We start from the raw sequence: 22,500 nt of genomic DNA on the forward strand, positions 1-22,500 counted from the left end.
GGTGTCTGATAAATACAAACACAGACACACGCACATAGGCATGCTCACAGACACACACATATATACATACAAAGACGCACACTGATGCACACAGATACACACACACACACACACACACACACACACACACACACATATATATATACTGAGAAGAGAATGGCCTTGTTTTGTCCTGTCCGTCTTCGTATCGTCTATCTGTCCGGATATTTTACTGTCGTCTGTTGCGTTTTTGTTCTATTTTCTGGGAGATATATATATATATATATATATATATATATATATATATATATATATATATATATATATATATATGTGTGTGTGTGTGTGTGTGTGTGTGTGTGTGTGTGTGTGTGTGTGTGTGTGTGTGTGTGTGTGTGTGTGTGCGCGTGTGTGTGTGTGTGTGTGTGTGTGTGTGTGTGTGTGTGTGTATGTATGTTTGTATGTCTACGAGGAAGTACCCAAGAGTAACCGGAAACGTTCTATGTAGGACAAACCAGTTGTAGTTCAGGCTTCCGTCACCGGCATCCACTTGATGCGACCCTCAGGCATCAGTCTACCGACCGGGGTCGTCTTCTAGAGTTGTATTCTCACATGGTGCGTCTTTGTTTTGCAGTGTTTTTCACCTATTCGTCGATTTTTGTGATGGTTGGAACGAAAGAACAGCGTGCTTCCGCAAAATTCTGTTTTCTGCTGGGAAAAACCGAATCCGAAATAGTTTTCATGCTTCTAACAGCTTACAAGGACACTACCATGAGCAAAACACAAGTTTACAAGTAGTTTTCACGTTTTAGGGATGATCACTTGTCACTTAAAGACCAACCTCGTTCAGGGCGACCGCCGACCTCCCGAACAAATGAAAACAGAGAAGATATTTCACAGACTTTGACCTCCAGTTACATTAATCATATTTTCTACAGACAAAAGGGACGCCGATCTTCGTTTACTTACTCTTTTCTTTCTTCTCGTTCCGGTTTTTTCCTCAACCTTTTGCTGGTATGTCAACGTTTCATACCACAGAAAAAAATTCAAATATGAATTAGAATTAGCTCGAGAGATATAAACAATATCGAACACACAATGATGTAAGAAACAGCTGCGATAGTTCTTACACCATTTTCTAAATTGTCATAGACACATATATTTCGCATGATTTTTTAAATGTAAAACTGTGAGTTGAAACAGATATCACAGTAGTTTGGGAGGGTCATACTGTCAATAAAGACACATGCTGGTTATAGTTCACTTCTTTAGAATCAATCAATGCATAAATAAATGAATTGTAACCGATGGGGAAGATTGTATTAACAGGATTACTCTCCTGGAGTACAGCAGCTCACGCAACGCACAAAGCGTCACCTACATACAGAGGTGTCCATAAGGAATTACAACAGTGGTGAGTGACAGCGGTGTGAGACGGTTATGTCACTGTTTGTATTAGGAGTTCGTCTGCTGAGAGAGAAAGAGCGAGAAAGAGAGAATTTGAGAATATAATGAAGAATGGTTTTGGTGTGAAGGTGGGGAGAAGAGAGGGCGGAGGAGGAGTGGCTGCAATGATATTGTATGTCGTTGTTTGTTTGTGATTGAGGGAAATGTTTACTGTTGGCTGATGCGTGAGAGAGAGAGAGAGGGGGTGAGAGAGTGAGAAACGGTGGAGGGAGATAGGGAGAGGTAGAGATAGAAAGAAAAGGAGAAGGGAGCTCAGTTCTGTGGTGACATTTTGTTATCGAATTACATTTAATGGAGGGAATATTGACTGTGAGAGAAAGAGGAAGAGGGCGAGAGAGGGAGGGAGAGACTGAATTATAAAGACAGACAGACAGAAGACTGATAGACAGATAGATAGATAGATAGATAGATAGATAGATAGATAGATAGATAGATAGACAGATATAGGGATAGATAGATAAGTAGGTAGATAGACAGATAGATATATATATATTCACACACATATATATTCATACATACATACATACATACATACATACATACACGTGCGCGCGCGCGAAGAGCGAGAGAAAGAGAGAGAGGAGAAGTTTGAAGGTAGATGTCCTTGTCAAGCCACAGCTTCTGTTTCGTGAAATATTCAGAAAAAAATAGAATTAAAAAACTTCCCCAAATAAAGATGTTTAGCCCCGAGTCAGACCTAATAAAAAAAAACAATTATCAGAAGCGTGTTCCAGCCTTGACCCCCTCCTCCTAAGTCCCTATGAATGAATACATTATCTAATTTATCATTTTGTTATTTAAGATGCTAAGGTTTAACTTGAGATTTGGCTGCTATTTCTAGCCGGTCGGGGTACTAAATAGAGGGTCCCTCATTAACTCACGTGAAATCCCAACAGAGAGGTAATCCCTGTTCTTGGACGTTGCATATAGTGTGCATTTCCTTGGTTTATTATTCCCCCAGATTTCTGGTTCGTAGATACTTCCGGTCCGACTTCCAGCCGGTACTGTGCCTGGGGTACTATTTCTCTTTTCAAGGACGAGGGTACAAACCCTCTTATTGCCTGACGACATCATGTAAAAATAAATCTTTCTTTATTTTAGACACTTTAGTGTGTAACTTGAGGTAGATTTGATGCTATTTCTAACAAGCGGTGAGACCACGTAGAGGCTTCCTCGTTGGTTCGTTAAATAGCAAATGTAACGGCCTTGAAATAGAGAGATGCTGGAGGGAGAATGTGTGTTTTTGTGTGTATATGTGTGTTTACTTGTGTGCGTGCGTGCGTGCGTGCGTGCGTGTGTGTGTCTGTGTGCATGAGCATGTATTTATGTATGTGTATGTATTTGTGTATGTGTATGCTTGATGATTATATGTATGCATATGTATGCGCATGTATCTGTGCATGTACGATGTATATACTGTATGTATGTATGTATGTATGTATGTGTGTGTGTGCATGTATGTATGTATGTGTGTATGTGTGTGTGTGTGTGTATGTATGTATGTATGTATGTATGTATGTATACATGTGTGTTATGTATAATATAATATAGAGTGCTTTTGCTTCTTCTAGTATATATGACCATCTAACTGAAAGGTCAAAGTTGATCTCTGAACGTCTGATGTAAAGGTCAAAAGTGAGCTTTTTGCTGTCTGTGAGTGTCTCAAAATAAGTCAAGAATATTTCAAAATACTAACTCTGAAGTAAGTGGTGTCATGGCAGCGATTAATTCATCGAAGAATTTTTTAAAAAAACAGTTGCGTGGATTTAATTGTTTTGAGCAGAAGGGAAGCTTATGACGTTTCGGAGTGTGTTTCTTCGTCATGGAGAAAGTGGTAAGAATAGAAGAAAGTAGTATTGTTTCCTCAATTCATGTGGTGTGTGTTTGTGTCTATCTGTGTGTATGTGTGTGTGTGTGTTTCTGTATGTGTGTATATATACATGCATACATGCTTATGGACATGCATACATAAATGCATATATATACATATATATCTATGTGTGTGTGTATGTGCATATGAGTGCGTGTGTGTTTATATATGTATGTATATACGCATACATGCTTATTTACATACATACATAAGGCTTTGATTATTGAGATCTGAGATCGACTAGAAGAACTCAAGCTTTATTTCCTCTAACGTATATAGATAGATAGATAGATAGATAGATATAACTATATGGGGGTGAGGTGCAGCGTATACACGCATCTATATGCAATATATACGAGACATAAGGATCTCGTATATATATATATATATATATATATATATATATATATATATATATATATATATATATATGTATATATATATATATATATATATATATATATATATATATATATATATATATATATATATATATATATACGAGGCAAGGATCACTGCACAGCATTTATTCTGCGTTAGGTTTACAATATAATATTTTGTAAGCAATATTTACTGCCAACAATAACTGGGAAATAGATTTTGTTCTGGGATGTCATTGGTTCATCAAAATAAGTTGCAATGACAGAAGTCGTTAAAGATTTCCCGCTGATTCAGTCCGAGATTGGCGGAACAACAGGGGCAAAGGTTTTTTTTATTCCACAAGTATTCTTATCTTCCGTGTCCCAATTACAGGGTCATATCTGCTTGTATGCTAAACGGTGTGTTGGGATACATTTACAAATATCCAAGGGACAACAATGCTGGCCACATCATCTCTCTCTCTCTCCTTACTCATGAATCGCATGAGCGTCTGTTAACGAATCCCAAAGCTCATCAGCGGTGCAAATATTTCAAACATTTCTTCTGTTCGTCTTGTATTAATGATACAATGGTGAATAAATTCCTCTTGAGATGTCGAAAGAACCTCCTCCCCCACCCAAAAAAAAGAACTCAACAAAATATGAGAAAGAAAACGTGACAACCGGGTTTTCATCTCCACTTTTATACAAACATTTATTCATAGTTACACACGTGCATCATATATTGTACTACATTATATTACATAATATATATGTGTACGTATATATATATGTGTACATACGTATGTATGTATGTATGCACGTATGTATGTATGTGTATGTGTGTATGCATGCCTGCATGTATGTCATTATTCAGTCTTATTTCAAGATATCTGGCCAATAGAGAAAGAGCCGGTTTCTAACCTAGTTCCAAGGTTCCTTCATTGGAACTTCAACATCAACAACAAAGTATTTTTGTATGTATGTATGTATGTATGTATTATGTATTATGTGTATGTATGTATGTATGTATGTATGTATGTGTGTATTAACACATACATGTGTGCGTGCCCATGTGTTACCGAAATCGTAATGATTTTGCAACAAAAGTTATCTGATGAAATGGGGTTTTACTTGTCTGAATTTTGTCGTTTCCATCATCAGCATCACAACCATGTGACACTACATCTAATTTACTGTACTCTATATCATGTTTTATTTATTCATTATTTATTCTGCTTAAACCCCAGGAGACCTGAATGACAAAAACCTTCCGACCAAGACCATCCTGCCTATCTATCGTTCACATTAATGAATTCTTTCTGTTTTAAGACGGTGGAGTATAATAGGAGGGCGATTTTGGTTGCTATTTCTAATCGGACCCGCGACTAGGTAGAGGCTTCTTCAAATGGTAGATGACTTATTCTAGAACTCATCATTTTAGTTGTCTAAAACGAGGGCCACTAGAAGAAACTATTGTGAGGTACAAATTTATTCTGCCCTTCCCCCCCCCCCCCACACACACACACCTCAAAATATGAATTTTTGTTTTCAATTATGTGTGTGAAATTGCTGTTAATTTTAACAACGGACCATTTGCTGACGGATGTACTCAACACTTTGGATAGAGTCGAATCTTTTTGGCAAGTTTGTGTTATCTGTATTTAATAGACGCAATTTCTGAGACTTCCAGTGCGGGTTCGATGTACACTTCAGTACCACCTTCCCATGAGCCCTGGGGTTCGAAGTACACCACAGGACCACATTCCTATGGGCCCTGGGACTTGGTGTACGCTACAGCACCACCTTCCCATGGGGCCTTTTTAAAAGACTCCAGTTTTCTCTATACAACTCTTTATCACCTTCATAGCAGGTAAATGTTACAATTGGTATGGATTGAAGCAAATTTATTGGGAAAATATTATGTTCAAACCACGCCCGGGTACACTTTGCATTTCGTTCTTCGAAATCAATAGAATAAATAATGGAACGAGATGTAGTCAACAGCATCGTAGCAGGTGTGCCCCAGCATGACCACGGTCCAATAATTGAAAGCAGTTAAAAAAATAAAAGAATAATTATATATGCTAATGTGTGTGTGTGTGTGTGTGTGTATGTGTGTGTGTGTGTGTGTGTGTGTGTGTGTGTGTGTGTGTGTGTGTGTGTGTTTGTGTGTCTTTTATTAGATGGCCACTAAAATATATTCGTACGGGAAAAGCTGTTCGGTGCACTCTCACCTCCACATAATAACAGATCCAACTTCGTCGAGAAATAGTCGACTCGTTTATTTAACGATGGCTTTTGGTTTGCGTTTGGAAATATAACACACACACACACACACATACACATTCACAAATACACTCATCCACAAACACCTGTACTCACCCACAACACACACGCATACACCTCCATACATCTCCTCAAGCACAAATACACACACACACACTCTCTCTCTCTTTCTCTCTCTCTCTAACACAATCATCTTTTTTAAAATTTAAATAAAAATGGCGAATCCGCTATTTTACGATCACATTTTACGTTCACAGAATAAGCCTCTTCTTCTCTCAACACACGGCCCGAAACTTTTGGCGAGGAGGCCAGTCGATTAGATCCAACCGATTACGCAACTGGTGCTTTGTTTATCGACCCCGAAAGGATGAAAGGCAAAGTCAACCTCGGCGACGTTCACAGAATAATGAATAAAAGAAAGCCAAGTATAAAGCAACAGAATATGAGAATAATAGAATTACGCAGCAATAGAATAAAAGAACGACGGAATAACTAACAAATGGTGATAACTGAAACTCTGTGACTTCCCAGAACATGACGTCACCAACGGGAGGTATCAGTGAATTCACAGCGGTAGTTTCGTATTTCAGCCCGTCAGCTCTCTCTCCCGCTGAGGTAGTTATATGTGTGTGTTGAGGGAGAGGCTGTGACTGAGACAACATAGATGCAGCTGTAACAGAAACGGTCAGGATGACTCAGTCACCATTACACCTGTCTGTCGCGTCATTTTATGCTTGGTCACAGCTCACTGATGCATTGTGCACTGAACCGAAACGCACTTGATTGCACCAGTTGACCTGGACTTTAGTGCCGTTACTGCTGTCACCGTTGTGGTTGTTGTCCTCGCTGTCCTTATGCACATATATTATACTCCTATATATATATATATATATATATATATATATATATATATGCTCACATATACATACATATATATACACACTCACACATACACACATATATATATGTATGTATTTATGCATGTGTATGTGTATATATGTATATGTGTATACTGTAAAGATTAGATAGATAGATTGATAGACAGATACATACATACATACATAGAGGTGTTTAAGTTGGTGTGTTTGAGATACCGTCCGTAACTTAGCGGTTCGGGAAATGAGACAGATTAATTACTAGGCTTAAACCCCTTCACACGTATATATATATATATATATATATATATATATATATACTTTACCACACAGCCACTCCTACACCTATATATATATATATATATATATATATATATATATATATATATATATATATATATATATATATATATATATAGGTGTAGGAGTGGCTGTGTGGTAAAGTATCTTGCTTACCAACAACATGGTTCTGTGTTCAGTCCCACTACGTGGCACTTTGGGCAAGTGTCTTCTAGTATAGCTTCGGGCCGACCAAAGCCTTGTGAGTGAATTTGGTAGACGGAAACTGAAAGAAGCTCGTCGTATATATATATATATATATATATATATACAAATATCCCGGTCATCGTGAAGTTATTGTGTAAGACCGTCTACACAGTATTTGGTCTGAGTGAGAAAGTGCAGGAAAAGTCACCAGATTGACAACAAGGTGTAGATGTCATGTTTGGGCTATCAACAATTACTTGGTTACCTTCGAATTTCCAGGGATGTCAAACATTTGGTTTGAGGTTCTTACACTGACCTCGTGGGTCATGTGTAACAACTTTAAACCAATTATTAGGAAAAAAAGAAAACCATCGATCAACCATGGGTCGATAGATACCTTGAAACTGACAGAGAAGCAGAATGAAATCCTTGCAAGAACACGTTTCAATTGAAATTAGTGTTAAATAGTTTTTGCTGTTATCAGAAGATTCCCAACTGAAAAAGGGGTCCTGAAACTACTTCAAGGGGGATGTTTTTCAACATAATTAACTTTGTAATTATCTGTCTTTCACTTTCACACTTCTGCAGTGAGGGTCATTTGTTGATGCTTTCTGGCACTTGAAGTAATTAATTGAGAATGATGTGTAACAAAATGTTAATCAGCTTCGGCTGTGACACTCAAGTTAGATCTCAAGTGACACTCAGAGTGAAGTGTTTCTTTTCAAAAGAAGGTTTTTGATGTGAATTTCAAAGTCAATGCTCTGTTACAGAAGTACATTTATGACCAAACTGAGATGGGGCAATTTTCGTTCAAATGTTCCTCTGCTTTGTTGTATATTTTATTTCATTGTCAGAAACAGGGGTATCTGATGAGAGCTACTCTGGTATTATAAAAACGAAATTAAGCATTAGGTCCCCAATGGTAACAGAACGTTTCAATGGGTTGGTAATTTTGAATATCGATCAACGACAAAAGTGACTGATTTTTCTGGGGCCTGTTCCAAATGATCTTTCTAAAATTTTGCCAGGTGACGCAATTAAGTTAGATATGGCCTGGACCGATAATGGCCAAACCTATCAAAGTTCGTCACGGCGATTAATGAATTTGTCCATAGAAAATGAGAGGAAAAATTCCTGAAAGAGTGGTTACACTTTTGATCATTGGTTTCTTGTTCAGTCTTGACAACAATAATACCCTCTGAAAGAAAGCAAACAAATTCAACATCGTCAAATCTTGAATGCACAACCTGAAGGATTGCATGTTTTCAATAGCAAAATACCTCAAAAGATCTGATTGGCAGAATCGGTAAAGTGCTGGATGAAAGGCCTTGGAAAATTTTGTTATGATCTGTACGCTCTGAGTTCAACTCTTGACGAGATAAATCTTAACCTTCATTCTTTCAGGATCCGTAACAACAAATTACCAATCAAGTAGACGGGTTTTGTAACCAGCCGTACAAAATAAATTGCACATAATTGCCTAAAATAATGTAGAAATTAACATACAGAACAGTTAGAGGTCACTTGCGAACGCATATGGGACGTAGTGATATGAAATATGTTTTCGTTAATTGAGTAGACAGGGACATCATTTGGACCTCGTTTCTTTGATTCGTCGAGGATGTGACAACTGGAGTGAGAGTCAGAGCTACACAAGAACTTATATTTTTGAGCAATACACGTGACATGAAATGCTTTGCTTAAGCACATAACGTGTCACCGCTGCAGAAGTTGAAACTACGACTTTACGATCGCAAAACGAACATAGCTTGACCACGCAACCTCACTTACTGAATAATTATAGTTATTTCGAGTTTACATTCGTGAAAGTATTTAGAGTCACAAAGACTTTTGTTACAGGAAGAAAATTTGCCCAAAATAAATTGTTTGCACAGACTTATAGTCAAGTAGCGAAGGAAATATAATATCTTTTTTAAATCATCCGAGATATGAATGGAATGATAATGGAAGACCAGAAACTATTTAGGTCGACGCTCTACTACTTCTACAACCACGCAGCTCTCCTGAACCTATCTACTTATCTATCTAAACACACACACACACACACACACACACACACACACACGCACATACTTACGTCTAGAAAGGAGAGGAAATGTCAATGCAGCATAAGTCTAATTCTCTTTGTCCTTTTCCTTGGCTTCTACGTAACTCTGCAAAATGCCTTCACACCATTTATGCAAAGAGGTAAGTACTTAGAGTTCCTGAAACGGTGCACTTGTTTAAATTTGTGCATTATCTTAAAAGTGTAGATCACCAGGAGTTCTTGTTGAATGTTGAATAAGGAGTACAGCGGGTTTTTGCCGAATATAGACTTACTATATATATATATATATATATATATATATATATATATATATATATATATATATATATATATATATATATATATATATATATATATATTGATACAATATAAAGGACATAATAGAAATTAATATGCACAAGTCAAAGTTTGCAACATCACGTATGAAAAATGATATAGCACGCTTGCGCTTTTTCCAAAACTTGTACCACAACACTCTCAAGATCTTCAGACCCCACTTCTCTCATTTCTCTAATGATGTTCTCTTTCAGTTGCACCAGGGTCTCCGGTTTGTTGACGTAGACCCTCTCTTTCAGGTCTCCGCACAAGAAAAAACCCGGTCTAGTCAAGCCTGGCTGAGCGTGAAGGCCAGTCGGCAATGCCGTAGCGGGAGATTATTCTCTCTCCAAAGCACCGCTGTGCCAAGCGAAGCGCACTGTCTCTTTTGCGGCAGGAGCCGTTGCCCTGTCTTGCTGAAACCATGTGTGAGGTCTACTTTGAATACTTATGAAGTATTTTATCAATCCGAACAAAATACTTCGTAAGCTCTCTCATGGTACACCAAGGTTAACAAAATTGCTCAGATTAGTGAAGAACTCGAAGTAATCTTTTGGTAGGGTCCCAAGCTATGGTTCATCACAGTTCTATATTGTAAATCCGTGGATGGGCTTCAGATAAACTGGTTTTTATTCAGAGTGATATTTAAGAGACAAGTTAAAAAGAACGGTCGTCACACATAAATCCTTTATTGGAGCAAATTTGGCTTACAGCTGTTTCCAGTAGTCTTTATAAGTACATTACTGACAGGTTTACTCAATTGATCTATTGATCAATTGAGGCAAATTGAACGACCTAAGAAAATTTAATTTCGTCAGAGCCATTTCTGGAAATGGCTCTGACAAAAGTATCAGAGGGCTTCTTCGTTGTCCTTTGGCTTACTTGCTAGAAATGGCAGCCAACTCGTCTTCAATTCACAAAAAAAAAATATCATAAAATAAGAAATCCAATTTATAAAATGGAGAGTAGGCTGAACAATATTAGTCAATTCAGTGGTCAAGAACGGAACGTCTTTGAGCATCGGTGTGCTCTGTCAGAATTAATCCTCGGCTAAATAACAATCACAACAGTAAGTTTGTCTGTGTCTAAAGACACTCTGATGACATCACTTCCGGTGATTGAGGTTTCTTTGGCCACTTGATGTTAGACGAGATGCTGCGCAGCCATCGGTAAATGTCAGCCACAACCACTGTCACTCTTTCTACAGTCACTGTCACCACAGTTATGTTGTCATGGTTACGACATCTTCATGGTCAGACGAACCACTAAGCAAATTTCTAGGCAACGGTCGCTTCACTTGCTAGAAATAATAGTCAAAGTTCCCTCAAAACACACCCAGACTCTCTTAAACAAAATACACACTGAAGAATGTTGTCTTAAAGACTCCTGAAAGACGGAGAGGTCATGGCTGGAAAATTTTTGATCATAGTTTTGCTGAACTAGGGTTATGCCAGGGCGAAACAACAACAACGTGGGAATCGCTAGGGGGTTTCTTGAAATGGTAGTCAAATCATTTCTTACTGTCGTAAAAAGAGAGGAGACAATGGATAATGTGGACGTAGATACACTTAACCAGAATGGAAATGGGACGGTCACGGACAGAATGACTTCGATCGACTCTGAAACAAAGCAAAAATAACCACAACAGCAGCAACAAACACTACAAGTTATGGCGACCCGACCAAGTTGCCAAAGTGCTCCATTGGAAACTGTCAAATTCTTTCGCCGCTATATTGTGATCACAGGGAATACTCATGTCAATTAATAAACACATCTTCTTTGTCTGATCTTTTATAATAATATCCGGTTTATTAGCTTTTATAGTCTTGTCGGTATGTACGGGGAAGTCCCAGAGAATCGACACATTTTCTCCCTCAGTCACAGCTTCAGGATGGTGTTTATACCATTTGTCAGCAGTTTTGATTTTATAATGCCGACATATTGTCCAGTGTAAATACTGGCCGACTCTGCCATGTCTTGCTTTATATTCTACAGGTGCTAACACTCTACACCCTGAGATTAGGTGGTCTACAGTTTCAATCGCATCGTTACAGAATCGTCATTCTGGGTCAGCTCCATTTTTATCACATTGGCCTGGTAGTTCCGGGTTAATAAACTTTGGTCTTGAGCAGCCAATATGAAACCTTCACTCTCTGCTTTTAGCCCTGAGCTTCGTAACCATTGATGCGTGTGTTTCTGGTCCACATCAGCTTGTTTGCTATTATTATTATTATTATTATTATTATTATTATTATTATTATTATTATTATTATTATTATTATTATTATTCAGTAACTTAGCGGTTCGGCAAAGGAGACCGATAGAATAAGTACTAGGCTTACAAAGAATAAGTCCTGGGGTCGATTTGCTTAACTGAAGGCAGTGCTCCAGCATGGCCCAGTCAGATGACAGAAATAAGTAAACGAATAAAAGAATATATATATATATATATATATATATATATATATATATATATATATATATATATATATATATATACATATATATATACATATATACGGCGGGCTACTTTCAGTTTCCATCTACCAAATCGACTCACAAGATTTGGTCGGCCCGAGGCTATAGTAGTAGACACTCGCCCAAGGTGCGACGCAGTGGGACTGAACCTAGAACCATGTAGTCGATAAGCAAACTACTTACCATGCAGCCATATCTATATATATACATATATATATATATATATATATATATATATATATATATATAGAGAGAGAGAGAGAGAGAGAGAGAGAGAGAGAGAGAGATCATTGGACTATAGATAACTAAATTACAACAGGTATACAGTCCATTTTTTGTATTATAGTGCATTGTCGTACCAGTCAAAACCTTTTATTCTTTACAAACAATACACAATGCTTCAAGCGAACTACAATACTCTCCTATATATATGTATGTATGTATGTATGTATGTATGTATATATGTATATGTATATAGATATATTTATGTATGTATATATGTATATATATATGTATATATATATATATATATATATATATATATATATATATATATATATATATATATATATATATATATATATATATATATATATATATATATACATGTATGTATGTATGTATGTATGTATGTATATACATACATATGTATAGTATGTCTATATTGAAAGAATTAAAATATTCTGATCTGATATATTGTAAATAGCACTGTTAATTCCTAAGATGTTGAACAATTCTTTAATTTTATATAAATCAAAAGTCCGATTCACAGAGCATAAAACATGAGAAAATAGATTATTTTCCATCTTCCAAGCTCCAGTATGGCCGCAATGCAATTACAGAGAGTAAAATCAAAATAAAGAGTATATACGCATCACGCCCTCCATACACATACACACACACTTGTGTGTGTAAGTTTTGAACGTGTTCTTGTTTGTGCTGTACAATATAACCATTCTTCATAAATACAATCCTTTCATAATGACTGACATGTGTTTTATACACACGTTTAAAAAAATGGTGCTATTATTTTCTCAGCGTTTAAATATAGAAAAATTATTATCTCTCGATGCACTTTATGGTGTGGATCCTGTTCTGTTTATTTCCCAAGCTAAATTTCACTGAAAACTGAACCAAAAAAATGATGATATTCCGGAGAGGTGAGGCGGAGATGGTTTAATCGCTATTTTCCTCATGAATCGTTTAACTGTCATTTTAAAGTGTCGGCTGCTTCCGTAATTGATAATCTAATGGTGTAGCACTTTCACTCTGGGCCCTTTTCCCATTTTTTCTTTCATCACTTCAAATAAGTATACATATGTGTGTGTGTGTATGTGTATGTGTGTGTGTGTGCGTGTGTGTGCGTGTGTGTGCGTAGGTGTATACATCCATATACATATATATATTCCACAAACACGCACATATATATATATATATATATATATATATATATATATATATATATATATATATATATATATATATATATGTATATATGTGTGTGTGTGTGTGTGTGTGTGTGTGTGAAGATATATATTTATATATATATATATATATATATATATACACACACACACACACACACACACATATATATATATATATATATATATATATATATATATATATATATATATATATATATATATATATATATATATATATATGTATATATATAGATACTTATAGCTATATATATATATATATATATACACATACATACATGCATATACATACATATATAAATATATATGTATATATATATTTATACACACACAAACACACACACTGCCTAAATACCAATCTCGAGAAATTAGCCTTTTCAAAACCAGAAAGAATACTGATTCGACGACTACAGATCCAATCCATCACTGGAACTGTAAAAATCTGTAAAATTTCCCAGAAGTTTATCAATTATATATATATATGAATGTCTAGATATGTAACTATATGTATGAGAAGACATACATAAAACAAAATATACAAATCTGCACGTATACATACAAAAATACCCTGTTGTTGATGTTGAAATTCCAATGAAGGAATCTTAGTTCGAGGTTAGAAACCGGCTCTTTCTTTATTGGCAAGAAATCTTGAAACAAAACTGAATAATGACATACAGACAGACAGACAGACACACAGACAGACGCACATACAGACAGACAGACAGACAGATAGAGGATCTTCAACTGCTAGAAATATCAATATAACTCATAATTTCTTTGTACACGACCTGAAGGTTTATGCTAAAAGTGTTAACAATGCCAAAAAACAACTGGAATTAATAACAACATTTTCAGGTGATAAAGGCATGGAATTTGGCCAAAAGAAATGTTCTTATTTGATTACAGAACGAGGAAAGCCAGTCCCACAAACTCAAAATCTGTGCATCAATGATCTCTCCATCTTCCCAATTCTACACAAAGAATGTTACGAGTAAAACTAACCATAGACGAAAATGTATCATATTGGAACCTTAAGGACTTTGGTCAAGTTGATCAGGTAATATGGATGAAAACTTTATGATGTTTTGTCGCCTTGGAAACGGTACTGTTGGCATCAGAAGTTGAAGACTATTCATGTGAGCAACACGCGATGTTTGAGTAAGTGAGCGGTGAATGTTTGAGAGGAAAGAGTTAGCCAAGGGAGAGTAATGTCACCTGGTTTAATGTCATCACAGAGGCTGGATGGATGAAAATGGCAGCATGCTGTGGTTAAGCCAAATGTAGAATAAGAGATCAAGGATCCTCGGGAAATGAAATCTCCCCGAGTTTAGGATTTGTTCAATGTCCACATGATAGAAAATTTATCCAACGTATGGTACCTGTTGGCCTCACCTCTATACGTGGCTATGACAATAGATTACTGACGGACAAAATACATCTGGTACAGGTGAGGTGGTTATCTTCAGGTGAAAAGACACTGGCCATAAATGACAACCTCAAGAAACCATATTTGTCTCTTGTAATATTATAGGTAAAGAATGGTTGGGTTAATATTCCAGCTGAGATGGAGAAGAGAAGTCTCCTGAAAACAAGAATAAAAACTAAGATGGACTGAAGATGAGCAAGATGACCAACAACGGATGCGGATTGCATTGATAACCAACTGGACGAGGCTCCACCTGGGGTTAAAAACAGTAGTAATTCTGGTTCCTGTTGAACAACCATATTGATGTGGCGATAAACATTACTTCTCGGTATGGTTACTACTTTCATCTCTTATAGAGATTTTCTAACCATATATATATATATATATATATATATACACCCACACACCCACACGTGTGTGCGTGTATCAATTCCTGGTTACTTACTAGGATATGTTATTAATTATACAACTCAACATATAAATGTTGTGCAACATTTAATATATAACTGAAACACTCAAAATCGCCAGTCTCCCCCACACACACACACGCACACACACTCGCACTCACACACACACACGTATGCATACCCACGAGACCTGCCACATTCCCCACCACTGTTTGTGTGGCATTAATAAAGTTAGGTCGGTGTTAATAATGTCTCCCATGTAGCCAATATTTTATGCTTTTTTATTTATTTTTGTAATAATTAATCTGAACCGGTGCATATCATGAGTCGGTTGTTCAAACGTTTGTCAATTTGGAAAATTTCTGAGTTTTAGGGGGTTTTCTTACCACACACACACACACACACACACACACACACGTCAATTGTTCATCTACTGTGAAGAGGTGACGTCTTTGTTCGCCCTCCTCCAGCCCCCCCCCCTTTTCTAAACTATCTTATACTGTTAACAACATACCATCCACCAACACTTGCCAGCGAGTTAATAAGGAACCCGTACGGATTCGATAGACACACTAGAAATAACAGCCAAATCACCCTCTCAAAATCACGGCTACACTGCAATTCATTAAAAGATGAAAACAAGTTGAATATTTAAACACATTACTACACCACCACCACAAACAACAACAATAGCATCGTCATCATAACCTCCTCCATCAGTCCGCCTCCACTACACCAACACCACCACAACCACCACCCCGCCGCCTCTATCACAACACATAGTAGAGTAAACCAGTCACAGTCGAGCTGCAAGATTCATGGATGACGAAGCGAAATAGGAACAGGAAGTGATATAAGTGGGAGGGGGGAGAGAAAGACAGAAGTTGTGTAAGAGTGGAAGGAGGAGTTAGTAGAGGAGTAGACACAGGAGGAAGAGTAGGAGGTGACTAAATCGGGAGGGGGAATTGCAAGGAACAGGAGAAATTAAAGGGAACACGTCCTTGTGTATGTGTGTGAGTGTGCGTGTCAGTGTATATGTGTATGTCTATGTCTGTGTATGCCTGTGCGTGTATGTCCGTGTGTGTGTCTGTAAACGTGTGTGCGTTTAGATGTTTATATTTTGAGAAAGTTCTGAATGCGTGTGAGTATATACAGGTGCGCGCATGCGTATGCGTATGTATGTGCTCATGTGCTGAAGTATTACTGCGTGTCTGTATATATATATGCACGCATGTGTATGTGTCTGTATAGTTAAGTGTTACTGCATGTTTGTGTATGTATGTATGTAAATGTGTTCAAGTGTGTGTGTGTAAGTGTTCGGTAGGAAATGACTACTTGATAACGACGTCCATTTTCAGCAGACGACACTACTGTTTGCTCATTCATTGAGTTGGCAGCCGACAGTTGACAGGACGACTAATGTCTGTTAAAGAACACCACTGGACAGGGCAGTAGCTAGGTGGGTGAACAGTGAAGGAGACAGTGGCATTTCGATGTACCAATGACCACCGAAGGACTGTTACCAGATGACAACAGTGGACACACATAGGTGAACGGTCAACGGTCACTTTAGTGGGGAAATACTCGGATATTCAACGATTTTATATATTCAGTTATATACTTATATATACAAATAAACATATACGTATATACGTATATACATACATACATACATACATATATATATATATATATATATATATATATATATATATATATATATATATATATATATATATATATATATATATATATATATATATATAATTACATATTATACGCGTTTATATAACATTATACATACACAATATTTCACACATATAAAACATGAATACTGTCACAGTAAAATTGAAACCTTCCATGCTATCAACAACAACATTGACGACAGAGGATGTATTGAGTGCAATTCTGGGAAATTAATACTAAAATTAACCACCACCACCACCACCCGGACATCCTGGCCACCACGGACCACTAAACTTAAGAATATGTCACAATTACAGAGCGACGTTCTTTACAATTGGTTACACGTCGTCATCTGGTAAAGCCTTGGATATAAACTCTGGGTAGCCTGAAGGATTATTGCGGGTAGCATTTAAAGTCTCATCACCATTATCGCAACAATTCATTCCTAACTTGTCCGCTCACCTAATCTGGTGCTCAGCCATCTGTTTATCTCCTTCCCACCCCCACGTACACATTAGGGATTTGGCTGTTCGTCACCCCATCCTCTTATCCGCACACTCATCTGTCTGCCCACCCGAGGCTTTCATCCACCCCAACTTCAACAGTACCCCAATCATCCCATGTGCGATACAAGATGAGGCGATCCACAGACCTTCACTTCAAAGGAAGCCCTGACAGGACTAGAAAATCGTCGCATCAAATCAAGACGGAGTCTATTGACATGTATGACACGGGTATACCCGAGGTGGAATACCCTAATATCTCGTGGTTACCGCAAACCTATAACTTACCGCACATTTTGTCCAAGTTTGACCTACCTGTAGTGGTCAGGTGTTGTATGGAGACTGTCCGAGCTCAGAGCAACAATTTCGACATTTCTCAGCCACTCTTGCTGTTCAGTAAAAGACACGAACGTAAGGTTCTCGCCCGCAGCCTTCGGGTCGACACACTCAAAAAGTCATACGAGGAGGTTGATAACCCTTTATTGATACCATCCGATTACAAAGGTAAGCAGCTGGCCCATGATCCCTTACCGGGTCTACGTTCTTGTTTTCTTTTATTTTTCATCTGATTTTTACACCTTTTGTTGTTTTCTGAAACAAGGGACCATGGTACAAAAATCATTTTGAATGACTTCTCTAACAAGCGATCGAGTTGATCTCTCTCTCTCTCTCTCTCTCTCTCTCTCTCTCTCTATCTATCTATCTATCTATATCTCTCTCCCTCTCTCTCTCTCTCTCTCTCTCTCTCTCTCTCTCTCTCTCTCTCTAGGTATCCACCTGTCTGCCTGACTGTCTATGTATCTATCTAGCTAGTTATCTTCCTGGAATATGTCCGCTTGTGTGTGTGTGTGTGTGTGTGTGTGTGTGCGTGTGTGTATGTGTGTGTGTGTGTGTGTGTGTATTTATTTATCTATTTATCCATTTATTTATGTATTATCTCCCTCCCTCTCTCTCTTTCTCTCACTCTCTCTTTCTCGCTCTCTCTCGTTCTCTGTATATATATATATATATATATATATATATATATCCATTATTTATCTACCATTGTGTCTTTGTGTTTGTTTTTCTATGTATCTATCTGGCTATTTATCTACCTATCTATCTATTTCTTTATATGTGTGTGTGTATGTCATGTGTCTGTGTGTTGTCTGTGTTGTCTCTGTGTGTGTGTGTGTGTGTGTGTGTGTGTGTGTGTGTGTGTGTGTCTGTGTCTGTGTATCCATCCCTCCTATTTATCAATCCATCTATCTATCCGTCTATCGATATAAACAAAAGTTTATAAAATATGTTATATTTATTTTTTATATTTTAAAACAAAATGTCAGGATTTTTTAACTGAATAAATTTATTTATAAATAAAAATACAACAGTACTTCATAAATGCCTAAGTGTACTTTATAAAGCACACAACTGTGCCGTATGAAATATACAGCTGTACTCTAATGTTCAGGAATTCCTTATAAGTCACACGAGATTAGTTTTTAAAATATACAGAAGTACTCTTTTCAATAAACAAAAGAACTTTATTAAAAGCTAAGTACTTCATGAAATACGAACGTCATTTTATAAAACTATAGTACGTTATAAAAAATCCCAAAATCTATTTGTGCAGCTCATTAGAACTATGTTGCTACTGAAATACAAGAACTGGTACTCGCTCACCTGTACATGTCCTCTCTGTACCTGTTTGTACAAGGTACTGAGAAGATATGGTGTACCAGGACTTCTACCTGTAAATACTTTATCAATAAATTTCTACAAAAAGGACATATTGAAATTAAGAACTTCTCTGCCATTAATGCAGTTGACCTCAAGACAAAATAACTTGTACCTTGGCATCTGATCGCATCCTCTCAAAACTGATGCTAGAGCTTCATACATTCGATTGATGGGCCTCTGTTTTTGCTTATAGAACCAACTTCGTAAAGGCCACGCTTGGAATTATCTCAGCCAACAGAATTCTAACACGACTTCTTCTTAGTAGAGCAAAGCATTGCTTGGTTAGTCGAACCACTTTTTGAACTCTTGTGTTCTGTGAGGTTATTGTTTCCAGAAGAACAGGAAATTGATGTCATCTGTCAAACATCGCAAATAGGACGCAATACAAAAACTACCGTTATACTAAAATGACGGTCTGAAATTTAGAAGTGAAAGAAACCAGAAGCATAACAACACTTGCAGCTGAATGTTTTTCGACATCGATTCTCGGATCGATATCTCACTCGTGTCTCGAAGATTTCATCTTTACTGTGACATTGCTACACTAATTGATTAGGTCATTAACCACACACATTATCACAAACAAACATCTGCACAGACACATGTTGAAATACCAGATACACACATGGCATAGTGTATGGATGAGATTGGGATACCAGCATGGCCTAAAAACAGGGACTGACCCATTCACCTTCCGTATAACCAGTAATATACTTCAGCAACTCAATGAATCCCTACACACACACATTGGTGCTCCAGCGTGGCCAGCAATCTCAGTAGTTAAATCTAACCCTAGAACTATAGTAAAGCAGTGGCAATGTACATAAGTGTGTGTGTTGCTCGTATACAGGCGAGTGTATATATCGAGTTGTGTATATGTATTGTGGTTGTAATGGTGGCTGCGGCAGTTGTGGTGGTAGTTGTGATTGCTGTGATGGTGGGTGGAGCTGCTATTTGTTGTCACTCTAAAACGGTTCTGACTCTCAACAAAGTCCACAATGAACACCACTCTATCAGCCTCCCTTTGCAATAGACAAGCAATTTGGGTGGTGGCCATGGCGAAGGTAAAATAGTGGACAAGACTAAAAAAATGTGGACACGTGTTTTCTTTTATGGCCATGCCCACAACTACTTTTACAAACACGCCCTCAGCAACTTACAGTTACGCCACATTTCTACGACCGTACCATAATCAACTTACGGTCATGCCTTAATTAACTTATGGCCACGCCTTCATCGCCTTCTACGGTCACGCTCTTACCAACTTCTACGGTTACGGCCTGAACAACTTCTACAGCCACGACCTACTTAATTCATACGGCCATGCCCTCATCAACTTCTATGGCCACGCCCCCATCAATTTCTACAGCCACGCCCTCATCAACTATTTCAGTCACCAGTTAACAAGGTGGCGGCGAAAGAAGTTCTGTACTTTAGTAAATATACTGAGAAACTGTTGTCGTTTTTAGGCCTTGGTCAACTCTAGTTTAGGGGACCTGTGTTCAATGACGTTCCAGCTTCAATCACCCTGTCTTTTTTCAGAGAAATTTTGGTATCCTTTCTTTTAAGGCAGTGCGCGTGTGATATGAGGGAGTTTTGTTCCCATTTCTAAGTAAATCGATCGACTATGTGGAGGTTTCTTCATTGGCTCAATTTTCTGAAAGGGACACGACGCTGGACAGACGGTTCCGTTCTCAATATACGTCTGTAGAGTTTTGTCGACATTGGTCGTGATGTGTGTGGCTCAATTGGTTACAAACAAAATCTATAGGGAAGGTCACCTCATCATCTTCCTTTGGCTGGACAAAGCAGGAAGTTTTCGAGTACCAAGTCAAATCCTGTCCAGTGGTTTATATCCCCTCCAGAACAAGGCTGTGGCTTTCTATGTAGTTGTTAGACCTGCTAGAAATAATAACAAAATTCCCTCAAATCATACGTCTACTGTCTTAAAGGAAAGGTTGTATTACCATTATACAATATGGTCGTAAAATATCCTAAAAAGGCCAATTAATCAAAGCTGGAACGCCTTTGATTATGGATCATCTCAAAAAGAGCTAACCAGGGGTTAAACAACGACAACAGCAAGAAGAACCTTTCAGTAATTTTTTGGAGAACAATCATTTCTTTGTGGCCCGTGACCCTCCTCTTCAAGTGGTGCTTGAATCAGTAATTTGGCCGGGAAGGGCAACCAGTTTTTCCTCTCACGAGTCACTGCGATGAAAGAACTTGTGTTATGGTCACGACTGACTGCATTCAGAATAAACACTTAGCTTTTCGGTCAGACTTCCTTCGACGCTTTAAAGCGCCTCTCGTGAGGCGCGGCTTTCGAATCGATTTATTGGAAGGTGAATGACGCCCGTGTGCCGCCGAGTGTAAGGTGCAGCTCATAATTTATACTTGTAGAATGGGGAATGCAGTCGGGGGGGAAAAAAACATTCACCCTTGTGAAACACAGTCGTACATGATGTGTGGAGGTGGAGGTGGAGCAGCCTGTATGAAGGTCCGCCCTTTCAACAAAGTCCCACATATTTTACACTTTGCCATCTCTTTATATTTCATTTCATTGGATTTCAATGTAAACATCTTTCCCCCCTCCATTTCTGGAAACCTGCCCCTCGACGGTCAATTCATCAAATAACAATAAAAGAAAAGATTATCATTAATATTGTTGTTATTCGGCCGAGGTAGACTTTGCCTTTTATCCTTTCGGGGGTCAATAAAAATAAGCAGCAGTTGAAAACTGGAGCCGATGTAATCCCCTCCTCCCCACGCAAAATTATTGCCCTTGTGGCAAAATTTGAAACCATTAATGGCAGCGAGCTGGCAGAAACGTTAGCACGCCGGGCGAAATGCTTGGCGGTATTTCGTCTCTCTTCCCGTTCTGAGTTCAAATTCTGCCGGGATCGATTTCATTTTTCATCCCTTTAGGTGTCGATAAAATAACTCCCACCCCTAAATTTCAGGTCCGAAAGTAGAAAGGATCGTTATTGTTGTTGTTGTTGTTGGTGGTGGTGGTGGTGGTGGTGGTGGTGATACTGCTGCTGCTGCTGCTGTTGTTGTTGTTGTTGTTGTTATAGAAACAAAGCTCAGATTCGGTTGGTTTTATTCCTGGTAGGAATTATATGTGG

General features: G+C 37.8%; 1 protein-coding gene across 1 annotated transcript in view; it reads left to right on the forward strand.

Annotated features, from left to right (window-relative positions):
* The first annotated feature begins 17,231 nt into the window (after positions 1-17,231).
* The window catches only part of LOC106872237 (uncharacterized), a 21,416-nt gene continuing 16,147 nt past the window's right edge, over positions 17,232-22,500 (forward strand). The window contains exon 1 of the mRNA XM_014919148.3: positions 17,232-18,157. Within this exon, the coding sequence (XP_014774634.1) occupies positions 17,785-18,157 (373 nt within the window). The 5' untranslated portion in view covers positions 17,232-17,784. The remainder of the gene's footprint in view (positions 18,158-22,500) is intronic.

This window comes from Octopus bimaculoides, chromosome 7 (assembly GCF_046866305.1).
Source record: "Octopus bimaculoides isolate indiv1 chromosome 7, ASM4686630v1, whole genome shotgun sequence".
Taxonomy (NCBI): domain Eukaryota; kingdom Metazoa; phylum Mollusca; class Cephalopoda; order Octopoda; family Octopodidae; genus Octopus; species Octopus bimaculoides.